The sequence below is a fragment of the Schistocerca gregaria genome, chromosome X (assembly GCF_023897955.1).
Source record: "Schistocerca gregaria isolate iqSchGreg1 chromosome X, iqSchGreg1.2, whole genome shotgun sequence".
Taxonomy (NCBI): domain Eukaryota; kingdom Metazoa; phylum Arthropoda; class Insecta; order Orthoptera; family Acrididae; genus Schistocerca; species Schistocerca gregaria.
This window is the reverse complement of record NC_064931.1, coordinates 445,103,584-445,123,544: the sequence shown is the minus strand read 5'-3', so window position 1 is coordinate 445,123,544 and position 19,961 is coordinate 445,103,584. Positions and strand designations below refer to the sequence as shown.

Genomic DNA, 19,961 nt, shown 5'->3' with positions numbered 1-19,961 from the left:
GCCAGGTTTATTGTGTGGTCCCCCCCCCCCCCCCCCCACTTCGCTAACGTCACATACCAGACGAGCGTCACCCCATCCGCATTCGCCGAGGCAGGTAGAAAACCACCTTAAAAACCACTAACAGGCTGGCCGGCACATCGGACCTCGACATTAACCCGGCACGCCTTCCCGATCGGGAGAGCAGCGCGTTAGACCTCGCGGCTTGCCGGACGGGTGAGGGCGGGGGTACTAGCTAACGTCTAACTGCACTCACGGAGAATGGTCTACGAAACGTTAGGAACTACTGTAATAGCCGATGTTCTTTTTGCTGGAAGTATTGGAGTTGTAATTAGCTCAGAAAGGTAGAAACGAAGGAATGATAATTTGGCTGTCTTGTTTTGCTACCAGCGCTTGATCTACACCGCTATCACGATTCAGTAGAATACCTCTTGCAACTGTGGCTCAGGAACTGGGGACAGAGAGAAATGGCAGTCGTAGGGCACTGATCTGGTATTCGGGAGGAGATGCTTCTAATCTCTATCAGGTTATTAAGATTTAGGTTTTAGGTTTTCCACAAAATCTCTAAATCATCTAAGTCAAATGCCGAGATGATTCACTTGATATGGGACAGCCGCTTTCCCTGCCCTATCCGAGCTTGTGCCCCGTCTTAATGTGACGGTAAACCCCAGGCTTTCTTACTTCTCTTCGGCTCTGCATATCGTAGGTAATAGTCGTGTTCAGATCTTTTTGTTAAAGATAGAGCATTTCTCAAGAAAGGTAAGTTCAAAAATGGTTCAAATGGCTCTGAGCACTATGGGACTCAACTACTGTGGTCATTAGTCCCCTAGAACTTAGAACTACTTAAACCTAACCAACCTAAGGACATCACACACATCCATGCCCGAGGCAGGATTCGAACCTGCGACCGTAGCAGTCGCACGGTTCCGAACTGCGCGCCTAGAACCGCTAGACCACCGCGGCCGGCAGAAAGGTAAGTATACAGTTTACGTTCTGTGGGTCTAAAATTTACCGCAGAGTGGCGTTCATCCACAGAAATGTAAGACAACTATTAAGAAATTAATGTCATCGGTATTTATTTCTAATCAGCTGCTATCGGTGATGGACCCTGTTAAATATGTATCTACATCACCTTTATGTGGGATGAAGGTCTCAGGTTACAAGCAATCCGACATCCCATTCATCTACTGTAGCGAAATACGGTTTCAATCACGACTCAAACTCAGAGATCTAAGTGCACTTGGGACTTTGATAGAATACTGGTGGCTTGCAATATTTTCCTTGCATATTTCCATAATTACAAGGGAAAGAATTCAATAAATTCCAGACTAACTGAACTATTTCATTTTATTTTATCTGTACATTTTTCTTCCTCTTGCATGCGGTCATCAGTAATCGGTTATTATCTATAAAAAATTTCCCTGATGTTAATTACATATTTTCAAAGGTATTAGAAATATTCTTCTAATATTTTAATAATTTCTCTATACCCAAGTCAAACCCATTATATTTATAGTGTTCTATTGATGTGCAGGATGAACCCTAAAACTTTCAGAGATCATTCAAGGGTACCAGCTGAATATTTTGGTGTAAAGGATCCACGGTCTCCTGCGGCTCGTAACAGAGTAATAATGTAATAATTATTTGTTCGGTTTGTTTCTGTAGCAATCCATGTTTCTGTGAAAATATCGTCACAACACTGAAGAAGGCTGCAACATGCGATAATCACAACGTACAACACAAAACACAGAGTTATACAACCGCCAACTGCAAAAGCGATGTGATGCGTTTGCCGTCGCTGCGGTTAACAGCTCAGCGTAGGGTCGTTGTGCCGTTCTTCCATTGCTTTCAGTGAACCCATAAACGAGGTGTATACCGGCCAACTCTTCATCAGTGAACCTACCCGTATCGCTGTTAACTCACAACCAACACTGCCAGAAGACAGAATCCTATACCGAACCAAGCGGTACCGGTTCAAATGGCTCTGAGCACTATGGGACTTAACTTCTGAGGGCATCAGTCCCGTAGAAATTAGAACTACTTAAACCTATCTAACCTAAGGACATCACACACATCCATACCCGAGGCAGGATTCGAACCTGCGACCGTAGCGGTTCTAGACTGTAGCACCTAAAACCGCTAGTCCACCCCGACAAAACGAATGGAAATAAATACACGTATCGCATACCCGCGAAACCGTGGATCCCTTATACGAAAACTAAACGTTTATCGATCGAGTTCTGGTTCACTCTGTGTGATAGGTCATATGTGAAGGCATTTGCAAACTAAGTGACTCCCCTAAAATATTCATCTAATATTATAAAGAACTTACTGGGAGTAGATCCGATTGTTTAGCTATTGTACTACGAATTATTTATGTATTTTCTTCTGCACTGTCATTCTCCCTTTCTCCATATTCAACGTCAAATGTGTTTTCAGCCATTTAGTTGGGTCTTATGGTAAACGTAAAATGGTCAATGAGACGTTCCATTGTTAAATAGCCTCAGAAAGTTTCGATAGCTACTGCACATTGTTGATTTTACGAGCAATTTTCAGGTGTAGACTGTGAATATTACCTAAGCTATATAACTTAATAATGTGCGGAACCACTGAAGATAGCACCCAGTATCCATGATTTTAAGCTGCACTACATTGAAACTAATGAATGTGGCAATTCCTGTCCTTGATAACGAGAAAATTCAAAATTTTACTTGAGGTAAGTCTCATAGTAAACTACCATCATATCGCTGCACAGAATGACGTAACAAAGGTCATACCCGGAAAAACACAAATGAAATTAGGAACAATTTGAAGTGCAATGTGTGCAGTGGTTTTTTGTTCCTTATTGTTCCATCTTTCTTGTTCAAAGACAAGAGTACAATGGAATATAAGATGTTCAGGTTCATGCTGTGTACTTTATTACTTCCGGTTACGCAAATAGCTTTGTTTTCGTTCTTTCGACGCACATCATGACACAGGACATCCCTGTTTGTCAGACACATACTTTGCTTGGCCATCTGTACACATTTCCAGGAAAGATCTCGGTTCTCTAGTAGATAAAACAACTGTCAGCATTCAAAATACGGCTAATTACTTTCTAATATTTATTAATTGTCTGGTTTTCATTTCCTCAGTAGTTCTGAAAATATTTCACGTAAACTACTTATGAGATTGATTCTGGAAAGTGCTTAATAGACTCATTCTGCCTGGTCTCTTCTTTACTACGAACGCTTGTTTGCAGTTGCCTTAAAAGAGATTGCACTGGCTAAAGCCTGTCCTATGTGGGAAGAACGTTAAATTCTTGACAGCTATAAACATCACTACCATTGTCAATACTCCTAATTACTGACAAATATTAAACATACATCTTACTTAATTTCCTTAATGGTTCTGGTAATATTTGCTGTTAACCGTGTATCAGACTCCTGTGGTCTGTCTCTGCTAGGAAATGCATGTTTGCAATGATCTGAAAAGAACGTTAAGTGCGTATCGAAATGTCACGGCAGCTTTTTTATACCTCAGGAAAAACTAAATTTCGTTTTTTGTCTTTTGTTTTTGGGAACGTTTCTGAAATTCTTTCACTTTCCCTTCCATAAAAGCCGAATCGCTGCGTTTCAGGAAGCTGAAGTCGGAAAATTAGCACTTAAGAGCAAAATGGAAGCAAATGGAGTACTTAAAACAGAATTCTCAAGCCTAGAAAGCCATTCAGACTAATTGTTAGCGCTATTGATTGATCTATGCTACTGCCAAACATCTAGTCTTTCTCCTACAATGATTTATAGAAAAATATGACACTTATATTAAAAATTCTGGTCAATTTATCGAAAAACTCAAATCCTTCAGGGTGAGTTCAAGTGACATTATGGTCTGTAATTATATCGTATCACTATTTAATGTGGTTCTTTTTAATGACTTGATGTCAGAGCTGGAAAGCATTTTTGCCAAGAATATGATAGATCCCTTTACACAATCTCACATCAACTTACTTTCAATGGAACAGCAAATTCTATGAGCAAACTGATGGTTTGGCTGTAGGGAACCCACTCATCACAGTTGTAGCGAATTTTAATGTGGCAAAGTTTGAAGAAGCGGCCCTTCAGATGCCATTTATATGGACTCATGGAGAAAACAACTCTCAGAATTTCAAGTCATCTAAATAACATTAATTGTAATATTAATTTCACTATAGAAACGAGAAACGTGAGCCGTCCGCTGTGGCCGAGCGGTTCTAGGCACTTCAGTCCGGAACCATGCGGCTGCTACGGTCGCAGATTCGAATCGTGCCTCGAGCATGGATGTGTGTGATGTCCTTAGGTTATTTAGTTTTACGTAGTTCTACGTCTAGGGGACTGATGACCTCAGATGCTAAGTCCCATAGTGCTTAGAACCATTTGAAACATTTTTTTGAGAAAGATGAAATTCAATTTTTGGATGTACAGGTACGTAGAAAAGATGACAGAACTTTAGAGCAAAAAACTATGTAAAGACCACTGACACAGATAGATTTCTTAACAAAAATTTAAGTCACGATCCCACCCGGAAAAGAGGAATTATGAAAACAATGGTGGACCAGTACAGAAGAATCTACGAATCAGTTGGACACCGAGCTGCCTTCAGAAGAAACGGCTACTATTAAAAAAATGAGAAATAGGGCACTACATCCTAAAAGGTGTAGAGCTTCTAATGAAAGCTTTCCTTTCATCTGTATAAACTGTCACAGCTATCACAGACCGTATCAGCAAAGTACTCAGAAAACGCGGAATTGATACAGTGCTTAAGCCAACAAGAACGGTGTCCGAATATTTGAACACTTTCAAGGACCTATGTCCGCTGTTTGCTACATCATAAGTATACAAAACCGCTTGCACTTGCTCTCAGGTGCACCAAAGAACTATAAAAAAAAAACATTAACACCCGCCTTAACTAAAACAAGAGCTATTGTTACATGGGTAATAGAGATAAATCAGCAGTATCGGATCAGGTAAAGTGACAAGGGAACCATCAAATGCGTTTATCTGATACTGTGGTTTCATCAAGATCTAATCACTACAAGCTGGGATGTACAGAGAGCCCACAGAAACTCAGAAGTACAAAAACAACTGTGACAGCAAAGAAGGATTAAAGTTACACAAGATGTAGGCCTTAGTGATAAATATAACAAACAGCACCAACACTTCCCCACTACAACCACAATAACATATTGTACATTGGCGTGACTCTGCGATCTTAGGCAGCAGTCTGATGACGTCACCGACCGACATTTGTGTGAATACTTATATAAACTTTTCAGTTTGCTGAACTTGTTTGATACTGTAAGAGCTTTTTGGGTAGTTAAAGGCTCTGATAACGTCTCAAACATTGGAAGACGAAAAGTAAGCAGGGAAATACTCCTAGAAGTATCGCCTAACGCCTATGACACAATTATCACCAATAAAACGGATCTCTGTTTTATATCCACAGTAGCAAGCTTAGTTATGGGTGTATTAGTCGTACAACAAGGATATGACAAGTGGCCGAGTGGAATAGGCGGAAGTCCCTCATCCAGGCGCAGGCGAGGCAGCTGCTCATCGTGCTTTATAGACGGCTGTGCTGAAGTCAATCGGCTGTGGCGCGGGTTGCCATCAAAGGAGGCGCGCGCTCCATTAGTGACGCACCGGGCGCCTATTGACCGCCTCACATTGTCTCACGTGCGATTGCCTGCCTGCTACTGCCCAACACCAGTTGCGCCCCGCCCTGGCCCTCGGACGCTTCTAATTCATCCTCCTCCTCTGGACCCAGTGTGCTAGCGCCCGAATACCCCGCGGGCATATAACCCCATCGAAACTGAAGAACGATATTGGCAATACGAGGGGTATCCAGAAAGTAAGTTGGTCACGAAATGGAATTCACGGTGAAAATCCCATGAATCGTTACACAGACTCGTTGGGCAGTGTTTCTATTATGCCTGTCGAGAGCTTCACGTTGCACTTCGCAGTTCTGAGCCCACAGTGAGTGCGTAACGGAGATAAAAAACGGTCATGGGATAGCAGTATGCAGATAGCTGTGATATCGCGTAAGCAAGGTATAAAAGGCTGTGCATTTGCCGAACTGTCATTTCTACTCAGGTTTTCGACGTGATTATGGCCGCACGACAGGAATTAACAGATTCGGAACGCGGTAAGTGAGTTGGAGCTAGTCGCATAGAACATTCGATTTCGAAATCATTAGAGCATCCCATATTCCGAGATCTGTGTCACGTTTGCGCCGAGAATACCAAATTTCAGGCATTGCCTCTCACCGCAGACAACGCAGTGGCCGATGGCCTTCACTTAACGACCGAGAGCAGTGGCATTTACGTAGAGTTGTTAGTGCTAACAAACAAGCAACGCTGCGTGAAATAACCGCATAAATCATTGTGAGACGTAGGACGAACGTATTCGTTAGTACAGTGTGGCGAAATATGGCGCTAGTGGGCTATGGCAGCAGACGACTGAAGCGAGTGTCTCTGTTAACAGCATGACATCGCCTGTAGCTACTCTTCTGGGCTCGTGACCATACAGGTGGGACTCTAAGTGACTGGAAAAGTCCGGCCTGATCAGCTGATTCCCGATTTTAGTTGGTAAGAGCTGATGGTAGGGCTCGAGTGTGGCGCAGACTCCTTGAAGCCATGGATCCAGGTTGTCAACAAGGCACTGTGCAAGCTCATGGTGACTCCATAATGGAGTGGACTGTGTCTGCATAGAGTGGACTGGGTCCTCTCGTCCAGCTCAACCGATAACTGACTGGAAATTGTTATGTTCGACTGCTTAGAGACTATTTACACCCATTCATGGGATTCATGTTCCCAAACAACGATGTCATGTTCCTAGGCCACAACTGTTCGCAACAAATTTTGAAGAACATTCTGGATAATACGAGCGAACGATTTGCACACCCAGATTGCCCGACGTGAAGCCCATCGAACATTTATGGGACATTATCGAGAGGTGGAATAGTGCACAAAATCATGCGCTGTCAACAGTTTCGCACTTATGGATGGCTATAGACGCAGCATGGCTCACTAGTTCTGCAGGGGGCTTGTTGAGTCCATGACATATCTAGTTCCTTCACTACGCCGGGAAAAAGGAGGACCAACACGATGTTATGAGATATCCCATGACTTTTGCCACATCAGCATATAGACGTCTTGATAATTGTGTGTTACGCCAAGTATGCATGCCCGTCGAGAGATTTCGCCTGATTCTGTGCAACCAAACGTGAAGTAACTGTTACCCATTTCCTTCAAGTAGCAAGGTGTAGCTGACTGTTGCAAATAAAACTTGCTGTGGTTTCCATTTTGCTACGGTTCGGACCTTACTTCCTGCAAAACCCTTGTACATCTCGGGCTTTTGGATATGGAGACATTTTTAAAATTATTCCACTGCCAGGACCGAGAGGGACAGAGTTGACAAAAGTGTGTTGTGTTAGCTTTCTTTGGATGTACTGCTAACCACGCTGCCATTTGTAATTCATATGCACATACTAGGCCACTTGCCACTTCTCTCCAGCTCTACGTGCTTTCGCCCCTAACATTAAGCGCTGTAAGAATCAAATGAAGTCTCTTTTAGTTTTCCGGTCGAGAATAGAATCTGTAAACCGTATCTGTGATACTTCATATTGCAACACAGTATTGTAGGGTCATGCTTCATAACTGCCATGACTTAAGTCTGATGGCCCGAAAGTACTGCTGTGTTTGTAATTAATGTATTCAGACAAATATGATTTCTGTTTCTTTTCACATTTCAATCCTCCCAGAAGTGTGTGTTAACAAGCCGCTTACACGATTCGGGCAGGAGGGCTGACGTCGGATCGAATCCGGATTAACAACGAGAGCCTGTGTGCTGAACAGCCTGAATGCGTTTTTAGCTGGTTTTCCTTACACGCGGACATTGGGATATACTTATACCATCTCAGGGAGAGAGGGGTCGGGGAGGGCGGAGGGACAGGAAGAGCTTCCGGCCACGCCTTAAATTAACCATGACAAATCCACTCCTAACCATGCTGCCATCGCGTAGATGCACCAGAAAGGCACAAGAAAAGAAGACGATTTTTTTTTTAAATTCTGCACACATCTTGACGTTTCTCACGATAAATGTTACTGCAAAATTTTTAACCCTACTCTAATTTCGTCCTAAATGAGACAGAGATGGCATTATACATTCGCGCTTGCATGTTACTGAGCAGCTTACTACAGAATGCGCAGAATGCAGTCAACTATCTACCTTTCTAAATTTCTTTTTGTCTTGAGACTGTTCGCGTGTAGTGGCACCGGAAAATACGGAATCCTTGGTTCACAATGACTTGTTACGTCATTAGTTCGTCCTCAGCGCGGGTTGTAAGGTATGACTTAAGAATGCGTCGGCCCCCATTATTATTATGTTGATGAGGCATAATGTAGCTTAGTACGAACCTAGGTGTGCCAGTATGTCAACCAACCGTGCTTCTGTTAAGCTACGTCGCACACACATCTAAGTGAATTCCTTAGATTAGTTTGTTTGGAAGTCCACTTACCACATCAGCTGCTATAAAAATTATTCGATTTTTCTAGTCTTAAGTGTACTGAAGGTTAAGGGAGCTACCCCCGGATGCGTTTAGCTTTACTGATGAAGGCTCCACGGTGGTGTTTCAGTTCACAGGTCATATTACGCACAAAGTCAAAGTAGATGTTTCTGATTTGCCCTTATTACTGTGTTGTGTAGTGCTGCTCGGTGTTCCAATATTTTGTGCGAATGCAGTATTTGTAAGTGCAATGCAGTTTCTTAGAGGTTTACTTCTCTCTCTCTCCCACACACACACACACACACACACACACACACACACACACACACACACACACAGAGAAGAGTGTGTGTGTGTGTGTGTGTGTGTGTGTGTGTGTGTGTGTGTGTGTGTGTGTACAGTTGTGCGTGTGCAGGGAGAGGCTGATTTTTAACACGTGGTGAAAGTTACAGCAGTGATGTTAGGAGTGGTATTAAGGATTCACTTTTGGAGGGGATTTGAGGAAAAAGATTGAGTGGGGTGGCGATTTGGACGTGGTTTGTAGGGGACACGGGAGGGCTGAAAGGAAGATGATATTCAAACAAATTTCAGGATTATAGCCGGGCGTCGTTTAGTAGACCCCACGATATTTAAACAGGCTACCTGTAAGTCATCTTCAGATGAGCCACGAAAGACTGCCCAATACTTGCTCCGTTTCGCAATATGTAGCGACCTGCGAATATTCCGTACATGCCTCAAAATCAAGTTGACATACAGACCACACTTCCCGGTGTCAGTGCCCTTACTGGTGGAACCCGGAAATTCAGCTGTAATGTGCATTACCGCTCGCCGCGGCCGTTGGTGCACTCTGTCACCATCGATTTGAATAGTGGAGGTGATGCGGTTCTATGTACTATCCAACTGGTATGCGCTATGGCGGCACGGTTCATCAGGTTTTCCGCCAGGCGCATTTCTACGGATTCTGTAATAATGGAGTCCCAAGAGGGTATTGCTGTGGTCAGGATCATTGTTTTATGATACGCCATTCAGTTTCCATTAGAAATACAGTGTTCGGGGGTTGCGGTCTTTCTTGGTTGCAAAAGGTGAATGCAACGTTAATATCCAGCCCAACGTTTTTTCGCAATACTTGTGGTCGGTCCTATGTAAGCGATATCATATTGAAAACATATTTTCTAAATTCCGACCCTCTACAATAACAAGTCGTCCTTCACTGAGCCAAAAAGCTCAGAAATCTAAGATGGTGGACGGAAAATCACTTTCCCCTGAGATTTAGAGAGGATTCTCGCTATTTTAAACGAAATGTTGCCAACAAAAGGAAGAAAACCGAAAGATTTTGCCGTCATGTTCTCCTGTTTATCCACTTCCTGATACTTGGTCTAACAGTGCCCTGTTGATCTGCAGGGTGGGATATCCACTTTTTGTCAACAGTGTCTTTAAGTGGCGAGCTCTTTAGGCAAACTATATCAGACACTGTGAGCTCTTTGTAAGAGTGTTGGAAGAATGCACTTGGTTTGCGACGAGTTATCCAAATTTGAAGCCTGCAAATACAAATCAGTATGCGTGTGCCTGATATAAACTGAATACCTCAGAGACCATTCATTCTTTCGTCCAACCAAGACATCCAAGAAACGCAGCAAAGCATCTTTCCTGTTTCCGTAAATTTCAGGTGAAAGTGATTTTCCGCCCACCATCTGAGATTGCAGACATCTTGGGATCAGTGAAGGACAGCTTTATTCCGGAAGACCGTAATTTACAAAATACCTTGTCATGTTGTATGGCTTACATAGGAGAGACGACACGCACTGCGGAAGAACGCTGCACTGAACATCAACGTTGCACTCGCCTTTTGCAACTGAGCATGTCCGCGGTTGCCGAACACTGTATTTCCGCTGGACAGTCAACGAAGCATGATAAAACTATGATTCTGACCACAGCAGTATCTTCTTGGGACTGCATTGTCACAGAATCCTTGGAAATACGCCCGACGGAAAAGCTGGCGAACCAAGATAGCGGCTACCTATTGGACAGTGCATGGAACCAGGTGACCTGCACAATTTGCTCTAATTGAAGACGACATAGTGTGCCCCGGCCGCGGCGAGCTGTAATGCAGGGGACAACTAAGTTCCGCCATCAGAGAGGGCACTGCCGCTGGGATGTATGGTCCGTCTGTCAACTTTATTTTGATACATGCGAGGAATACTCGCAGCACCTGAAGATGATTGGAAGGTGCCCAGTTGAAATATCTTGTGATGTATTAAGCGGCGATCACTGTACGTCTGAAAATTGTCTGAAAGTTCAATTCGTCAGGAAAATTTTAAATTTCACAAGAAGAGGATAGACAGAAAGTTATCGGAGGGGGAGATGTGACAAGGTGAGAATGAAAATTGTGTGGTCATGTTTAGTACTGTTCTGTGCGCTATGCTAATTTTAAAAAGAATACTGTTAGCTAGGTTGAATCTAGTGGTTTAGTACCTGGCTCTTTTAAGGATGTGGTCATTTTATTTTTGGTTAAGAAAACTTTTTTATTGCTTACTATTTTGGTTTTCTTCTCTGTGTCTGCTGTAGTCATTTTATGGTGGTGGTCTAGTTGCTCTGCCAAGGTAGAACTATTTGTTCTACCTTATAGAAGACTGAGTAAGTGTTTGTATGAAACTCACTTTGGGTTTTGCATTGAAATTACTTTCATTTTATTACAGAGCTTTTGACCCTGACAAGGCGGCTCCTTATCTGATTGGTCACCGCACCTAACTGCCATGAAACGGACTCAGGTTCGATTCCCGGTCGCGCCGGAGATTTTTTCCACTAGGAGTCTGGTTGTTGTTGTATCCTCATGAATTCATCCTCATCTACACGTAAGTCGCCAACTTTGGGGTCAACTAAATGACTGTACGATCGTTTTCCTTCATTCACCCTGACACGTACAATATTGGCAAAATGAAACATACCACTTGTAATACGCCGCTATCGAACATTTAATAAACGCTGTGGTAACCGTATGAGTCAAAGCGACAGCTGCCGAGTGGGGTAGGTACAGCAGCCTGATTAGAATTTGCCCAGTGGATTAACGACGAAATCCGGTGTTCCAGTCACTCTGGATATGGCTTTTAGGCGGTTTCCCACATCCCACAAGTTGAATAACGGTCTGGTATCCTTTTTTTGCCTCAGATATAGGCATCGTAAACATTTAGAAAACTTTCTCACACTTGTAGATAGAGTTTGATCTATACATAAACGGATGGGGTACGCTGATTCGGGTCCTTGAGGGTGAATAGCAGACTGATAGCCTTAGATGTTTAATCTCCTTAAACCCGTAATCAGCAGCTTATACACTCCTGGAAATGGAAAAAAGAACACATTGACACCGGTGTGTCAGACCCACCATACTTGCTCCGGACACTGCGAGAGGGCTATACAAGCAATGATCACACGCACGGCACAGCGGACACACCAGGAACCGCGGTGTTGGCCGTCGAATGGCGCTAGCTGCGCAGCATTTGTGCACCGCCGCCGTCAGTGTCAGCCAGTTTGCCGTGGCATACGGAGCTCCATCGCAGTCTTTAACACTGGTAGCATGCCGCGACAGCGTGGACGTGAACCGTATGTGCAGCTGACGGACTTTGAGCGACGGCGTATAGTGGGCATGCGGGAGGGCGGGTGGACGTACCGCCGAATTGCTCAACACGTGGGGCGTGAGGTCTCCACAGTACATCGATGTTGTCGCCGGTGGTCGGCGGAAGGTGCACGTGCCCTTCGACCTAGGACCGGACCGCAGCGACGCACGGATGCACGCCAAGACCGTAGGATCCTACGCAGTGCCGTAGGGGACCGCACCGCCACTTCCCAGCAAATTAGGGACACTGTTGCTCCTGGTGTATCGGCTAGGACCATTCGCAAGCGTATCCATGAAGCTGGGCTACGCTCCCGCACACCGTTAGACCCGTCTTCCGCTCACGCCCCAACATCGTGCAGCCCGCCTCCAGTGGTGTCGCGACAGGCGTGAATGAAGGGACGAATGGAGACGTGTCGTCTTCAGCGATGAGAGTCGCTTCTGCCTTGGTGCCAATGATGGTCGTATGCGTGTTTGGCGCCGTGCAGGTGAGCGCCACAATCAGGACTGCATACGACCGAGGCACACAGGGCCAACACCCGTCATCATGGTGTGGGGAGCGATCTCCTACACTGGCCGTACACCTCTGGTGATCGTCGAGGGGACACTGAATAGTGCACGGTACATCCAAACCGTCATCGCACCCATCGTTCTACCATTCCTAGACCGGCAAGGGAACTTGCTGTTCCAACAGGACAATGCACGTCCGCATGTATCCCGTGCCACCCAACGTGCTCTAGAATGTGTAAGTCAACTACCCTGGCCAGCAAGATCTCCGGATCTGTCCCCCATTGAGCATGTTTGGGACTGGATGAAGCGTCGTCTCACGCGGTCTGCACGTCCAGCACGAACGCTGGTCCAACTGAGGCGCCAGGTGGAAATGGCATGGCAATTCGTTCCACGGGACTACATCCAGCATCTCTACGATCGTCTCCATGGGAGAATAGCAGCCTGCATTGCTGCGAAAGGTGGATATACACTGTACTAGTGCCGACATTGTGCATGCTCTGTTGCCTGTGTCTATGTGCCTGTGGTTCTGTCAGTGTGATCATGTGATGTATCTGACCCCAGGAATGTGTCAATAAAGTTTCCCCTTCCTGGGACAATGAATTCACGGTGTTCTTATTTGAATTTCCAGGAGTGTATTTAACAGAACCGGCAAGAGCAAGATATAATAAAGGCTTTTTTCGTTCTAATCACAACTGCAATAAAATGACTTAATTGACAGAATGGATAGCAAATAAGGTACTAGCTCGTCACTTTGGTACATATAAGTATTCACTGACCTGAGTGTACAGTCTCAACAGCGTAGCCGCTGGGAGGTCCGCTGGGTGCGCTGCTATGGCTGTGTGGATGTTCGTCCTCATGTTCCCCTTCCAGTAATGCCTTGGTCGCCACATGTTTACCGAATTCTGAGATGGCTTCACCCTTGGCAGCCAGGAAACGTCCCTTTGCCTCAATGACGTTTCCCTTTGCCTTAATTAGCTGGCCCTTAAGTGCAATTATGCCGCCCTTGATGGCCTTTACAGCCTGCAGCAATGACGACAGCAGTGCACGCTTGAAACTCCAGATGTCGAAGGATTTGTGGTCATAGCTCTCCTGTGAAAAAAAGAGACTACATTATGTCCCGATCTATGAGGTCAATATACAATCTTGCAATAGTAGTTTCTCGTGATAGCACTTTCAAGAAGGTAATGTATCATAAATATTTAAAGCAGTTCCATTTATGATACTATTTTGAGAACTGTGAGGAATGACTAGATACTAACTTTTCCCTTACAACTACGTATTATAAAAGCTAAACATTACTGTGCTTTCAACAGGAGGAATGTAGACATCATTTAACAACGGCAGCTGACTGACGATGACAAAAACTAATTAACCAGGAAATATACACCGCGCTTTTGCCAAAACACACACACACACACACACACAAACACATACACACACACACATACACGTTTGGGTAGTCAGAATATGCAGGAAAAAAAATAATGACTGTAATGGATTTATAAAAGTAAGCTCATTCCAAATGCATTCCGCTGAAAAGCGTGTCCCCATGAGCTAAAAGAATAGGGACAGAATTCGGCAATTGCATGAAAAATCAAGAAAGTATGAAAAATAACTTCAAATACTAGTGCTCATTTCAAGGTAAAGAAAGTGAATCAGTATCATTCATCGTATTTTAAGGACAACTGATGTATTAGATAAAAAAAATATAATTAAGAATATTAACTAAGCTACACTACTGTCTATTAAAATTGCTACACCACGACGATGACGTGCTACAGACGCGAAATTTAACCAACAGGAAGAAGATGCTGTGATATGCAAATGATTAGCTTTTCAGAGCATTCCCACTAGGTTGGCGCCGGTGGCGACTCCTACAACGTGCTGACATGAGGAAAGTTTCCAACGTATTTCTCATACACAAACAGCAGTTGACCGGCATTGCTTGGTGCAACGTTGTTGTGATGCCTCGCGTAAGGAGGAGAAATTCGTGCCATCACGTTTCCGACTTTGGTAAAGGTCGGTTTGTAGCCTATCGCAATTGCGGTGTATCGTATCGCGACATTGCTGCTCGCGTTGGTCGAGATACAATGATTGTTAGAATATGGAATCGGTGGGTTCAGGAGGGTAATACGGCCTCGTATCACTAGCAGTCACCATGACAGGCATCTTATCCTTGTGGCTGTAACGGATCGTGCAGCCACGTCTCGATCCCTGAGTAAACAGATGGAGACGTTTGCAAGACAACAACCATCTGCACGAACATTTCGACGACGTTTGCAACAGCATGGACTATCAGCTTGGAGATCATGGCTGCGGTTACCCTTGACGCTGCATCACAGACAGGAGCGCTAGCGATGGTGTACTCAACGACGAACCTTGGTGCACGAATGGCAAAACGTCATGCTTTCGGATGAATCCAGGTTCTGTTTACAGCATCATGATGGTCGCATTCGTGTTTGGCGACATCGAAGTGAATGCACATTGGAAGCGTGTATTCGTCATCGCCATACTGGCGTATCACCCGGCGTGATCGCATGGGGTGCCGTTGGCTACACGTCTCTGTCATCTCTTGTTCGCATTGACGGCACTTTGAACAGTGGAAGTTACATTTCAGATGTGTTACGGCCCGTAGCTCTACTCTTCATTGGATCCCTACGAAACCCTGCATTTCAGCAGGATAATGCACGATCGCATGTTGCTGGTACTGAACGGGCCTTTCTGGATACATAAAATGTTCAAAAATGGCTCTGAGCACTATGGGACTCAACTGCTGTGGTCATTAGTCCCCTAGAACTTAGAACTACTTAAACCTAACCAACCTAAGGACATCACACACATCCATGCCAGAGGCAGGATTCGAACCTGCGACCGTAGCAGTCGCACGGTTCCGGACTGCGCGCCTAGAACCGCGAGACCACCGCGGCCGGCACAGTAAATGTTCGTCTGCTGCCCTGGCCAGCACATTCTCCAGATCTCTCACCAACTGAAAACCGAGCAAATGGCTCGTCACAATACGCCAGTCACTACTCTTGATGAACTGTGTTGAAACTGCATGGACAGCTGCACCTGTACGCGCCATCCAAGCTCTGTTCGCCTCAATGCCCAAGCGTATCAAGGTCTTTATTACGGTCAGAGTGCCGGCCGGAGTGGCCTTGCTGTTCTAGGCGCTAGAGTCTGGAACTGAGTGACCGTTACGGTCTCTGGTTCGAATCCTGCCTCGGGCATGGATGTGTGTGATGTCCTTAGGTTAGTTAGGTTTAACTAGTTCTAAGTTCTAGGGGACTAATGACCTCAGAAATTAAGTCTCATAGTGCTCAGAGCCATTTGAACGGTGAGAGGTGGTTGTTCTGGGTACTGATTTCTCAGGATCCATGCACCCAAATTGCGTGAAAATGTAATCAAATGTCAGTTCTAGAATAATATATTTGTCCCGTTTATCATCTGAATTTCTTCTTGGTGTAGCAATTTTAATGGCCTCTAGTGTATAATTAGGGACTTTCCTGATACCATCCTCGTCACCTATACATATTACCTGATATTTGCACGATTAGCGATGTACAGGTCTCGAAAATTATAAATACGAGGGATAATCAGTGGGTGTAGCTTAACGCAGGTTACTGTTTAATTACTGTTCACTAGATAGCCCCTACCAGTTTACTGCAGGTCACTGTTTTCTTCTTTAGTATTAGTAGATACGTATCCATTAGCAGGAAAAAAGCACCAGATCTAGCTTCTACCATACATTTTCATTGCTTTTCATTGTTGAGTGTCCTTTCTATGAATTGGAGTGTAGCTGTTAACCTTGTGTGGCAGTAGGTTTCCTTAATTTTCTTACAGTAAATCACATATTAGCTAGATGGAGAGGGACTGTGTCTGTGGTGTGCGGATGCGGGAGGTGTTAGCCACAGTCCTAACACAGCTGGAAGCTTTGTTGGCCACAGTCAATAGGCTACAGAGTGCTACCTTGACGTGCGGTGTGGTTGGGGTGCCTGCGGCAACCCTCTGCTGTAATAGATGTGCAGGGGGGATGTGACAACTCTCTTTCATTGAGCCGACCTCAGGCGCGACTCAGCCGGCCGGCCCACTCTCACCTCTTTGTGATTGGCTCACTGTGTCGAGGTCTCGAGCCTCAAGGCGAACGCTGCATAGGGGACGCAGGTTCCTGCCAAATCCCATGCACTCGGCCAATAGATTCAGTGTGCCATCTGATGCTGCGGGGGGGGGGGGGGGGGGGGGCTGAGTCGGATCACAATGCACCATCTGCCAGGATAGTGGCTGCTCCTTCAACAAGATCCGAACAGGCCAGTGGGGATAGGGGTTGATTAGTTATCGGGAGCTCCAACGTTAGGCGGGTCATGGAGCCCCTCAGGAACATAGTGGCTGGGGCGGGGAAGAAGTCCAACGTTACCTCGGTATGCTTTCTGGTGGCCTTGTCTGGTATATGGAAGAGGTCCTTCCGGCGGCTATCGAGCGTGCGGGGTGCATCCAGCTACACACTGTTGCGCATGTCGGCATCAACGATGTCAGTCGTCAGGGACACAAATCCTTGTGTCCTTTCGACGGCTGGCTAAATTGGGGAAAGCGGCCTCCGTCTTTCGAGGAGTATAAGCCATGCTGACGATTTGCAGCATCGTACCCAGGGTGGACCGGGATCCTCTGGTTTGGAGTCGATTGGAGAATCCAAACCAAAGGCTACATCGACTCTATGACTAAAATGGTTGTAGATTCCTCGATCTATGCTTTTGAGTGGAAGATTGTAGGACGCCCCTCGATAGATCAGGGGTGCACTAGACACAGGAAGCACTTACATGGGTAGCACAGTACTTGCGGCTCGCATATGTTTTTTTTTTTTTAGATTAGGTCCCTCCCCACGGAAAATACACAGTTGGCCTGAAAAATTACCAATTCATGACACTAATGTGGGTGTGCCAACTGTAAAAACAGGTCAGTCCAAAGGATTTAAATATGCTAACTCTCGTGTTACTAAATTGTCGAAGTGTCTGTAGCAAGATACCCGGGTTACTCTCCGAAATAAACAGTAGTAATTTCAGTATTGTATTAGGTACCGAAAGGTGGTTGAAGTCAGACATAAATATCAGTGAAATTTTGAACTCGGATTGGACAATATTTAGGAAGGATAGGACTGATGCTATGGGAGGTGGTGTGTTCATTGCCGTTAAAAACTGTTTAAATACAGTTGAGATAGATACTGGCTCGGAATGTGAAATAGTCTGGATAAAGCTGTCAATCAGACAAGGAGTGATCATTGTATTAGGATGTTTTCATAGACCACCAGCATCCACAACAAACGTCTCAGAACGTTTCAGGGAAAATCTTAAGTAAATAGGAAACCAATATCCAAATTATCCATTAGTTATAGGTGGAGGCTTTAATCTGGCGTCCATTGACAGGACTACACGTTTATCACAGGGGGCAGAAGCAAAGACTCGTGTGCAGTTATTCTAGGAACGTTCTCAACAGGCAACCTTGAGCAATTGGTTAAAAAACAAACTCGAGATGGGAACGTATTAGATATCGTGGAGACAAACAGACACATCTTTTTGAGGAAGTTAATCTAGAAGAAGGTATTAGCGGCTAAAGTGTCATTGTGGTTTCTATGTCAGTGGAAGTTTAAAAAAAAACAAACAAAGAAACAGCGTAGAGTTTTCTTTTTTGTGAAAGCAAATAAAAGTGTCATTAATTAATATCTTCATCTATACATACAGTTAAGGCTCACCGGCCGTTTGACCATCTTCTTCTGTGAGGATGCACAAACAGTGCCCGAACTCTTACGGGAATCGGCAAAAAGTCCGGACTAAAGAGTATAATGGGCAGCGGCACTATGAATATAGTGCGGGGCAAGAAGTTGGGAACGTGGGTCTCAAAGGAGGCGTGCCAGAGATAAACTTCTGCAGTCGCACTATCCTCTGTGTCCTCGGTTGCTCAAATGGATAGAGCGTCTGCTATGTAAGCAGGAGATCCCGGATTCGAGTCCCAGTAGGAGCACAAATGTCAACTATCCCCGTTGACTTATATCAGCGCCTGTATCCAACTAGAGGTATTCATTTCATTGTAGTATCTTCATAGTCAGCTCCAAACATTCACCGCGGGACACAAAGATATTGAGCATCTTTGGTCGGATTTTAAAGTCATTGTCCACCACGTGCTAGAGAAATATGTGCCTAGTAAAATTATAGGGGAGTGAAAGGATCAACCTTGGTTCAACAAACATATCAGGAAGTTGCTTAGAAAGCAAAGAATTTAGCACAGTCGTATTAAACGTAGTCACTCCCTCGCTGACAAACAGAAATTATGCGAAATGAAAGCAGCTGTCAAAAGGTCAATGAGAAATTCTTTTAAAGAATTCGAAAGCAATATTTTATCTGAAGATTCTAAAAATAACCCAAAAAATTTTTGGTCGTACGTAAAATCTGTTAACGCTACAACTAATTCAATACATTTTCTTCCTGAACAGTACGGGTAATGTAACGGATGATGATAAACAGAGCGCCGAAATTCTAAACCTAGCTTTCAAAAACTCGTTTACGGTAGAGGACTGCAGCACCATTCCCCCTATAGTGTATCTGGGACGGTAAAACAGTTAAGATCATTAGACGCCAGGAAGGAATCTGTTGTATAGCATTTCAGTTTCTGCTGGAAAGTCATTCAATACTTTTCTCATGACTACATATGCAGATGGTCTGTCAATATCAGGGCTGTTAAACACATGATTTGACCCAGTGTGGTCACCGCTTATCCGAGTGCAACACTCAACACACACAGTTTCCATTCCACATGCTCATGCTAAACCCAAGCTACTAAAGTTGTTAGGTGCCAGCACAATGACCATGGACTGCTTGATTGAAGAAGGCAATAAGATTTGTGTTTAACGTCCAGTAGACAACGAGGTCATTATAGACGTTACACAAGCTGAGAGTTAGGACGGATGCGTAAGGAAATGCCGTGCCCTTTCAAGGGATCCATTCCGGAATTTGCCTTCAGCGATTTAGGGAAATCACAGAAAGCCTAAATCTCAATGTTCAGACGAAGATGGGAACCATGGTCCCTCCGAATGCGAGTCCAGTGTGCTAACCACTAAGTTATTTCGCTAGGTATTGCTTGACAAAGAAACACACTAAGACACTCAAGCAAAAGTCAATTTTACAAAGATTTGTTTGTCTCAAATTAATAAACACACAGGAAATTGAGCCTGAGATTGCATGGGCACATTATTGTCTAGTTTTAAATATTAGCAGACTAGGTTTTGAAAAGACGGTAATTGTTTTGAAACAAATAGTTACGGGTAGGTTATGAATTAACTCTTTAA

The 19,961-nt window shown here is 44.5% G+C and overlaps 1 protein-coding gene across 1 annotated transcript in view; it reads right to left on the bottom strand.

Annotated features, from left to right (window-relative positions):
• The window catches only part of LOC126298398 (uncharacterized), a 257,404-nt gene that overhangs the window by 178,312 nt on the left and 59,131 nt on the right, over positions 1-19,961 (bottom strand). Inside the window, exon 3 of the mRNA XM_049989711.1 lies at positions 13,408-13,720. Within this exon, the coding sequence (XP_049845668.1) occupies positions 13,408-13,720 (313 nt within the window). The remainder of the gene's footprint in view (positions 1-13,407; positions 13,721-19,961) is intronic.